At 43.8% G+C, this 10,425-nt stretch overlaps 2 protein-coding genes across 2 annotated transcripts in view; one reads left to right on the forward strand and one right to left on the reverse strand.

Annotated features, from left to right (window-relative positions):
• Positions 1-2,760: 2,760 nt before the first annotated feature.
• LOC125954678 (activating transcription factor 7-interacting protein 1) lies at positions 2,761-9,210 on the reverse strand. The gene is made up of 5 exons (XM_049685160.1): positions 9,157-9,210; positions 7,433-7,523; positions 4,383-7,353; positions 3,848-4,308; positions 2,761-3,467 (listed from the first exon to the last, which is right to left on the reverse strand). The coding sequence occupies exons 3-5, from the start codon at positions 7,331-7,333 to the stop codon at positions 3,043-3,045; spliced, it is 3,837 nt and encodes a 1,278-aa protein (XP_049541117.1). The 5' UTR covers positions 7,334-7,353; positions 7,433-7,523; positions 9,157-9,210; the 3' UTR covers positions 2,761-3,042.
• A 755-nt stretch (positions 9,211-9,965) lies between these two features.
• LOC125954650 (transmembrane protein 223) overlaps positions 9,966-10,425 on the forward strand; it is an 878-nt gene continuing 418 nt past the window's right edge. The window contains exon 1 of the mRNA XM_049685117.1: positions 9,966-10,425. This exon is cut by the window's right edge and continues 21 nt beyond it. Within this exon, the coding sequence (XP_049541074.1) occupies positions 10,044-10,425 (382 nt within the window). The 5' untranslated portion in view covers positions 9,966-10,043.

A 10,425-nucleotide genomic window follows, 5' to 3' on the forward strand; every position in this document is an offset into this window, starting at 1 on the left:
GTGTACCGATAGTTGACATGAAACCACGCGAAAGGCGATCACCGTTTTTAATTAGTTAAATGACTTTTGCGACCGTAGGATAAATGCTTGGTTTTGCGACCGACCAACCGACCAACACTGCGACGAAGGACTGAAGCGCGCAATTTTCCTCACAGTTAATCTCCATGTTTTCCCGTTAGCACGCCGCGGCACACGATGAACCGAAGCACGACGATGTCGTCGGACGAATTGGCAGGATGAACTTGTTAGAAGCGAGTGCTAGCCACTGCTACTAGCTTAGTAAACCTTCGTCGAATACTTCGGCTATGTCGGCTTCTCATTCTTTCTCTCTGTCTCTCTAGTGTCTTCAAACGTGGAAAACCGAACACCAAATCATCGAAAGAAGACACGAATGGCATTCGGTCCGAAAGGACTTTAACGAACGAAAACGAATAAAGTACGGGGAAAGCTAAGCATAAATTTAAATACAACTGTAAAACTACAAACACAAAATGCCCTAAATTGTGTGTTAATAAACTTCTGTCCACGCTTTTAACATCTTCGGCGGCCATTGGTGATTGACGAAGGTGAGAAGAAATGTTATGCTCCGGAGAACACAAATTTCGCATTCACAATTGCTATTATAAAAAAATTCTATAAAATTCATTCAATTTCTATTCACTAATCTAATCCGATCTGCTGTGGGGAAACGCGACATTATCGACTATCGAGCCGAATGGTTCCAATCATGGCACACCACACGTAGGCCCAACAGTAGCCAAGGAAACAGAAGCGAACTGTTAGAGCAACAATAATGGCCATCATTCGAGAAAGAACGACAATTAGTGGCATGCGAAGTGCCTTTGCTTGTTCGCAGTAATGCCGCAGTGAAGAAGCGAAACACTCAGGATACCCGATTGGCTGGCCTGGTTGAGGGCGGCAGCAGCGGGGGCAACACTATTTAAACACACCACACAGCCGAACGTGTGATTTCGTTTTTGAATCATAATGCCCTGGTACGGCTCCCAGCGCACCTAGTGGTGGCACAATTAACATCGGATACTGGCATAGGAAATGCGGACAAACCGATAAAATTAGCTACAATATTGCACTATGGAGGTAGAATACGGCATCATATGAACTTCGTTCGTCTCTCTTTTTTGTTTTGCTTAGTACTCCTTGTTCTTAGCTAACCAGCACATTACGCCGAGCAAAACATATTGTTGATGAGCCAAAGAGGTTGTTGCGGTTACCGCACATCGTTTGAACGCCTGGCACGCTGGCAAGCATAAGATAAAATGATAACGGAAAAGATTCCTTCCATCGATAGTGTTCAAGGTTGCGCCCAGCGTCCATGGTCAAAGAATTGTTGAATCGATATACGACAGTAGCTAGTAACAGTAACAGTGTTTATCGCTTCATTTCGTGCACACCGCGGGTGGTGAATGGTTTCAAAAAGAGCATAAAAATGAAACTTGAAGGTATAAGCAGTTTTGCTGCCGGGTTGCAATGTAGCTAACCCTCGAATGGGTCGCTCAGTTTTAAATAAACATTTTATACATTAAGGGAAGTATACGGGCCATCGACAGCCCATGTTTAAATGGACCGTAGACGAAGGTTCATTACCGTCGCACGTTCTCCGGATTTCGCTCCAGCTCGAATGTCTATTGATCCAAAGTCAAGCGCTACTCCCCTATCCAGTCCACTGTATGACTCGGTTCTGGAATAAAAATATGTAGTCCAAACGTCTAACCGTCACGCAACGGCGGCTGGCCAGTCCAAAGCGGGGCCTTCTTTACAGCGAAACCCGTAGCAGTGAATAGAATTTGGAATAGTGGACTATACCACGAACCGCCTCGCCTTGAGAACACAAATTACTTTAAGAGAATTTCATTTTTAAATTTAAACTTCAATTGATTTACGCGCAGGCAGCTCCTTTTAGAATTGTAATTAGGAACCAACACCTTGGAATAACGCTTTAAAATAAGAGTATTTTATTACATGTCCACCCCTAGGTATGAGCATTGAAATCGGAGATGAGATTCCGTAACAGCTACCCTTTGCTGGTTTTCATTGCAGTTCACTATCTGCGAAACGAATCAATTTGTCTAGAACCAATAAAGAAGGTTTCCAGAGAGCATCAATTTCCTTGTGGAGGGTACTATGAACGTTACACTCCAACCCCTCAATGTCCTGGAAGGTAGTAGTAGCGTAATGAAAATTTAATCACCATATTATATCATCATGGATCGCATTATATTGCGTGAATCCGGCAAACGTCACTAGAAATCATTAAGTAACTATTTATTTAATATTTCATACCACCGCATATATTGCGCAAGCACAATCATATGCAAATGGAAGAAAAGTTTTTCATTTGCCATCAAAACCGTCGTCGTCGCAAGGAGCAGTGCTACGCCGATACCAACTATTACAACCAAATATCCGTACAAATGCGCATGCAACTATCCGCCCAAGGCTGCACTGTTGAAGTAATTATGAATAGATACTAAAGCAGAAGCAAAATGTCAACTGTCCAGCAGCGGCACGTGCTGTGGCTTCAATTTCCCGGAAAATAGTTCACTAGCGAAGGACGAGCAAATTGCCCTCAATCAATTTCGTACCAGAATATAATAGCCTTTTCAAACATCAATGCCGAAGAGCTTGAAACAGGGTGAAAAGATTTTTTTTTTAATATAAAATTGATAATTCATAAATCAGTAACATGTTTCCGTTAGGACGGGGCCATCAGGAAGACCAGAAAGCTAAGTGATATGAGTTTATCAATTTGTTTATTTAATTCATCTCAAAGAGCACAACAACGGAGCCCTGCTAACTAAACCTGGATGGCGGATTTAATGATACACTATTTCTTCTATACAATACTTGCTAATCGATGGAGAATAAGATTCCCCCCGCATTCAAATTCCACCAGTTACCTTTGAATCTAGAACAAATTTTTAAATATCGCGAATGAGAAGTGTATCCTTCGTTCCAGGGAGAGGCGAATCGCGAAAAGCATTTATAAATAAACGATAACATTTACTACTACTTTATAGCAGGCTAGTCCTTTTGCTGTTGACTGTTGGCTGCTGAATTCAGGGAACGATCGTTCCAGGTCCTGGTTTCACTGAACGGTCCAGTGCGACCGTGAACATCGATTGCGCGTACCGCAAAATAGTATCGCTGGTCCACGTGGAAATCTGTCAGCGTGACGGCCATCGGCAGAGAGAGCGCATTCACATCGCCAACATGCCGCCACATGTCGGTCGACGGTGGATCGGCGGTTTCCTGATACGCATAGATCTGGTACCGTTCCGCTGTGGCGTACAGCGGCGTTTGGTCCATTGTCCACGATATTACGATGCCCGTTTCGATATTGTTAATGCGTATTGAGGGACGTGGAAGCGGTAGTGATGAGGGCGAATTGGTGGGTTGAGGGCCAGCTTCTGGCGGTGGTGCCGGATGCCTTCCGAAACGGCGTCTTGCTAGAGAACAAACACAAAATAAAACATTTACATGAGCATCTTCTTCACTCTTTTTTCTCTTGTAAGCTCGTGTGCGTAGTTCATACATTTATGTGTAATGCCCATTAAGTTAAGGAAAAGTAGCAAATATACAGCTTTACGTAATCATTATTTGAAAGACAGTACAATCTTCAATTCCATATATCGATTGATACAACTTCTACACTTTGAACTAGCTCTCTATTGCTGCAAAAAATGTTTGATAGGTTTAATGGAATCGGTAAGAAACGTTTAATGAATGTAAACAATTGCCAATGGAAGTAAATCCAAACCCAACATTAAACTACGTTCAGCCACTACGACCCAAAGAGTGGATAGAGGTATATGAAAGAAAAACTTACCAGCCATCTCTTTATTTGTACGGTCGGAGTTCACAACGACGACTGATCGCGTCTGGGCCGGATTGATTGGTGGTTTTTTGGTAGCTGGCTGTCCAACAGATCCGCTTCCATTTAGTGCAGCACCTGAAGTGCGTGATTGTTGTGTAGTCGATTGTTCAGTGCTGCGCACCGTCATTGCGTTAGGCAATTTCGCCATCGGCCGAACTACACCATTCTGTTGGTTGCGATCGAAAGAAGGCTTCGGTCCGATATTAACAGCGTTCGTACCGGCTGGTGGCACTGGCTTCTTCGGACCATCATCCTCCTCCGTCAAATCGATCAACGAAGCATCAATAGCTGGTGCGTTAGTATCCGGTCTTGGCCTGGCAAGTGGCTGCTTTGCCGTCGTCCCAGCAGAGTGCATGATCGGTGAACCTTCGTGTCGGGCACGAATCATAGATGCCAACCGGCCGGGTACGTTACTGGACAAGAGAATGTGGAAAAGTAATTTAAACTAGGCTCATCGTTGACTCACACCCGGCTGCACCATACTTACCGTACTTCGTGTTGCCTTTGACGCTCGACTTGCTGCCTCTTGATCTGTTCCCGTAACAGTTGCTCATGTTCATGAAGCGTATTCTGCATATTTTGCGGTATAGGTGGACGCATCGGCGTGATCTTATGAATGGACTTTTTCCTTAAAATAATATTGGTAGGAACATTGCTGTTGGCGCTCATCGGTTTAACATTACCGTTGATCGTGCCACTTGCCACTGTGCTGGTAATGTTTTGTTTAGCGGCGTAATTAGCCGATGATGAGGCGGATACCATGGTACTGGCAGATATGCCGCTCCCGGTAGACGTCCGATGATTCTTGATTAGCGAACGTCGGTCACCGATAGGTCCTGATGAAGCACCCGGTATCCGTAGCGCTTTGTTAATCCCGGACGGCGACACACCGATGCTGCTTGTCGATGGTTGAGGCTGACTGGGGATGCTCATAGACACGGTAGTGGTCTTCGAATTGTGCACGTAGGTCACATTTGTCGTTTGCCCTGTACGAATAACGTTCGCAACGGGCTGCGGTGTTACTGGTGATCGGTGTAGGGGTGCTACGATTTCACACGCCTTCATCTGTTGCTGCCCGATTGTGCTGAGCGTCCTGATATCGATCGGTTTCTCCGCCGGTAGCCGCGGTTCAACCGTTTGTGAAGAGCTCTCCTTGCATGGTACAAGTGCTGCCCTCTCGCTAGAACAAGTGCTTTCTTCTAGCGCCATTTGATCCCAAGCATAGGTGCAAGTACAATCCCTTTGCAGAGAAACCTGCAATCCAACGTTTCGTGTTATACGCACGGGCATCACAGTCCTATTGGCCGGAATGGCCATATCTTGTATAAGCCGACGATGGATAAGACGCTGATCGTTGAGTCTTCTGGTCAGCTCATACGTTTGCTCACGGAACCAGTTCATCAGCACATTCTGCTGTTCTACCGCCTTCCGCAATCCGGCCATCTCCTTCTTGTTTATCATCGTTTCAGCTACCTTCTGTAGTACCAGCTCTTCCAGGTCCTTTCGAGTCATGGTTTGAAGCGGTTTGCCTAATTTTTCCAAAAACTTCATCTCAACCTGAGTCTTCTGCCGTTCCGTTTCTTGTACTACTGCTTTAATGTCGTTCTTCGTTTCAGTTGTAGCCGTTTCAGAACCTTTCGTCATATCGTCGGTAACGTCCTTCATAAGGGGCTCAACCAACTTTGGCTTTTTCGATGTTTTCCCAGCATCATGCTCCACATCATTCGTAGTTCCGGTGTCGTTTTCCGATTGAGATGAACGTTTTGCAGGGACTGATACCGATTTCTCAGAATCAGTTGCCAACGGGGAGGCAGCAGCCACCTCTGGCATATCTCCCTCATCATCGTCGTCATCGATTATTAAAACATCTGATACACTCGGTGGTCGACGATCGATTACCTCATTTGCGTCCCGAGTAGGGCTTGTGCGTTCAGATTCAACAATGTGTTGCTTGTCTTCTGCAGTGCTAAGCGCTTCGTCGGTTTGACGGCTTTCATTCGTCGCTTTAACAGGTTCTTCTTCATTATCATTCATCGGTTCTGCTACTGCATTTGAATCGATTTCCTCCGATGACGGTTTTGTATCGACTAGGCTTATACCCTTAGAAGGCTCGTCAGTGCTCTCCTTTGGTTGCAACTCTATACTCTGAGGTTCCGATAAGACGACGGTAAGATCCTCGTCTGGCAGTAACGTCGATGGTCGTGCCTTTTTTCGTGGTGGTTCGCCCGATTCTTCCGCATCGGTGTTCAGGCTAGCTGATCCTTGCTCCTCAACCTCATCTTCCTCCTGTCCTAAGCAATAGTCGTTCTCGAAGTCATCCAAAAGTATTGGTTCGTTTTGTTCCTCGGCAGTGGCCTTTGAACTGGACTGAGTACTAGTCTCTGGCAGCGCCGATTTGGCCTCACATTCTGGTAACTCTTCAAGAAAACATTTTTCTTGTGTAGATTCAGGTCCAACGCTGAGTTCAGCCTTATCACTAGAGCCTTCATTAGCTGCGATCAGAGATTTAGGTTCTTCACATTCCGGTGAGGTAACGCTATCAGCACCGATTCCACCGATCTTGTCATGATCAACTGCTCCTGTTTGTGTCGTATCTTCACTAGTACTTGCCGGTGTATCAACTTCGCAAGCAGACACTTCATTAGACACTTCTTTTTGGCTTTCATCCGGCTTACTCGCAACGTCGTCGTTCTTCACGCACTCGGTTTCCGCTGGTAGGACACTGTCTTTGCACTGTTCACTAGTTGTGTCATCTTTAAATTTAATCATATCGCTCTTTTCGACAGTAGTATCATTTTCAGGCTCGGAGGTTTCTTCGAGGTATCCTCCCATGAGCGATTTCAACAGTTGCTCGGCTGTCATTTCGGCATGGCTCAGTTCCTTCTTCTTTTCCTTTACCACCTTCATTTTGATCGGTGGTTTTGGTGGTACTTCGTCCGGTTCACTGGGAAGTACTACCCCCGGATCACTGGTAAATGATTCTTCAGCGCTGGAAAGCTCAGTAAGATCGATATTCGTTATCTCAGCGGGCTTTCGTGGTTGTTCAGTAGTAGCTTCCTCGACCGCAACGGTCTGCACGGGTTCGTTGTCCTCTACATTCTTTATATCCTGTTTGTCATCGTTGTTCCGTTCAACCTCCTTATCGATCGATAAGCGTAGAGGAACTATGCCTGATATATCGGAAGTGGGCAAACTTTTGTAACATTCTTTGTCAACCGGTTCTGCGGTGTTAGCCGGTTTAGTTTTATCTGTACCGTTCTCCTTGGGCAGCTGCTCTTCATCCTCGCTATCAGTAATAACAAGTGCTTCTACTTCCTCATTTTCTTTGACCACTACTTCATCTTCTTTGCATCCAGAAGCCGCTGGTGGAACTTCAGCGGAACCGGGTTCAATTTCCTTTTCTGCAGCAGCCGTGGTTGGTTGATCAACTTCCATCATCATTCAGCATTTCAACTTATCTGAAGTGAAGTGGGAAAACAAACGAGAACTGTTGTTGCACTACACTCTCCTTCTGTTAATCGCCCACTGAAAACTTACCCACAGGTAATTCGTAGCAGGCCCTGGTACGTGTGATTTTGGAACATCAGACAACAAAGAAGGCTGAGGCACAAATGCTCCTTACCGGTATCTGAAAAAGGACGGTTTCATTATTCAGCAAAAATATTTTATCAACCGAATGCCAACGTTTTCCAAATCCCAAGCCAACGCAGAAATCAAGCGAAACACAAAACCCACCCAATTTGACAGCTCGGTTGGTTTCCTTGGTGATGCAAGGAAAGAGACGGCTCGCGGTCGCGCTTCTCGCTCACTCATTCACGCGAGAGAGAGTGACAAGACGCGCCTTCCTTCCTTCTCTTTCTTGCCGTTAATATCGGTAACGAAACAGGCGATCCTTATAGATTACTTCTTATATTATTTAACCACAGAAGAAGGTTCTACAAAACTTTATCAATGGTCTTATCGGCAACTCGAACTAGCCACATGCTCTCGATCGAAAGGCATGCGTGGTAAGGCCGTTAAAGGGCCTACGCATTGATATTAATGACCGAAAGTTGCGGATTAGTCCACAAATAAAGATCGACAATGGATGGTTCAAATAAACATCTGTTTGTGCCACTTTGGCTAAAATATACGGACAATCATAGTGCCGACGCGCGTACACGGCTGGCGCAAACGCGGAAAACACCGCGAGTAGTATAAAAACAGATACAAACGTTCAGAGTGCTTATACAAAAGCAACGTGAGTAAAAAAATGAAATGGAAATTAACTATACTCACAAAAGATAATTACAATAACGAACTATCAAACGCGACGAATCAAGAACAGGGGAAAGGAACAGATTAACGAATACGCTAATTACCTCTGTACAAACTTAGCACTTTCCAGTCCTAACTAGTTACAGCAAGAAGGCAACTCGCACTTCTATCGAGTTACTAACCTCACAAAGAAGTGAAAAACGAAGCCTACTCTGTACCACGACATACGCAAAACTTAACAAATTCCTGCTATCTCACTCGCTCCAATTGCCTTTTCTACGCTTACTCTTTCATTCAGTGCAAGATTGGAATGAAATGCGAGATAGCAATTTATTTTGTTATCAGAAAACAGTTAATCAACTATTATTAACAATTACTAGTTGTTATAAAAATGAGTGTGAATAGAAAAAAGGGAAATATATTTATATGAAGTCGTAGTTGATTGCTTATCGAGAATTCTAATTTCAAAAGTGTTATATTTAACTTATTATAGATTCCTAATAAAGTTTACGTAATTTAAAGTAACGCTAATACAAGGCGACCCGCTGCATAGAAATATTCCCGCTTTGTGTTTGCGCCGGTTTCACGCACACATCGACGTTACGTATTACACCGCAATACGTGTACGCAATACACCGGACGCCTACTTTACCAAGCAAATATTAATGTGAAAAATCTTAAATTTCGCGGCGTTCCTTTTAACAAGCGTCTTGTTCCTAATATAGAATCGCTGCATTGCTCATGGTAAAGGACAAGAGCTTCTGAGCAATGCGCAACCTTATATAAAAGCCTATATATACTATGTGTAATAAGTATGATAAGTTATCAAAAAATCATATCCATCCCGTATTATTCTAAACTTGACATTGTCTTGTAGATTCAACAAAAAGCGGAAAACCACCGCAAAGTAAATATTAACAATAAAAGAGAATTGACGAGTGACAACAAGTGAAGAAATTTGACAACAGTTAAGTAACTTTACCAAAAACCTGATTTTTACTTACCTTACGACCGCTAAACAAGAAACACGTCCGACCTTCTTCACTGCTTCACCAACTTTGTTTTTGTCTATTTGACACCAGTTTGACAGTTCGTATTCGTACTAAATTTGATAACGTTTTTTGCAGATAGTAATCAACTAAACTTGTACTCTTGCTGGTAACAATTACAGGCAAACGCGTTAGGAGATGATCAGCAAACTTGTTAATTGTTCGGCAGCTTATACCCAAAAGAATCCAGCATGACCTCATGGAGAGCAATGAACCCATCTATCGATCAATTGAAGAAATATCGGGTGTTTATTTTGTCATTAAAACCAAAATCGAAAAGGTTTGAACGCCCCATTGAACTACTTTGTTGCATTTTTTCGCGGAAACAGAATAGGAAATTTCCTTGTGTATCGATCGAATTGATTTGCTGACTCCACAATCCCAGCAGGAATTCATGTTGCTAGAACAGCCGGCTAACAGCGCATCTAGACGGTCTTGAGAATGGCGAATATGGATTTGGAACCATACAAATCTATAGCGATAATTTTTCCGGTGGTGTAGAAACCGAGAATGGAGGATAGAGAGTTGAGCTACCTGTCAACCTATTTAGGAAATAATGCAGTCTGCGTTTTTTGTGTTGGCTAGTCGTTTTTATCAACAAAAAGATCAAAAGCATCGTTTGATAGCGCTCCAAGCGGCTGCACGGAAAATAACTCGTTGCCAAAAAGAGAATAGCTCAATTCTCAAAAATTCTCGCCTTTCTCGTTCTCAGCTTTCTCTTTACCGTCTAGATGCGTTGTAATAATTTTCTATGACAACATTATGGGAGCGCGGGACGAAAGTTAGATAACAAAAAGTTGGTGTTTGATTCGTTTTAAGCGAATTTAGATTAAGAAAACGATATGATTTTAAGGTTGCTAAATTCTCTCAGTTTCTGTGGAAGACCCACGGCTGTGGCAAACAGCTTACGCACTCGGTTCTCGCCGGATGGCCAGTTTCGTTCCAGTTTCTACCGGTGGCATTCAAGTTCGCCGGCAAACAATCGCGTGTACGATGTGAACACGCGAGTGCCCAAAGATGTGATGCTGTTCAAGTACGAGAATCCTCGATTCTTTAAGATTTTAAACATTTTCGCCGTATCTCAATTCCTGTTTTGGGGCTACTTGTGCCACTTTTCCTACACTACGCTCCGGGATGCGCCGGTAAACCAGAATGCCGAGCAGGAGGAAGTTCCGTGGTATAAGAAAATCAATCTGGGAGAAAACAAGTACCGGAACAGTATAG

This window comes from Anopheles darlingi, chromosome 3 (assembly GCF_943734745.1).
Source record: "Anopheles darlingi chromosome 3, idAnoDarlMG_H_01, whole genome shotgun sequence".
NCBI classification, from domain to species: Eukaryota; Metazoa; Arthropoda; class Insecta; order Diptera; family Culicidae; genus Anopheles; species Anopheles darlingi.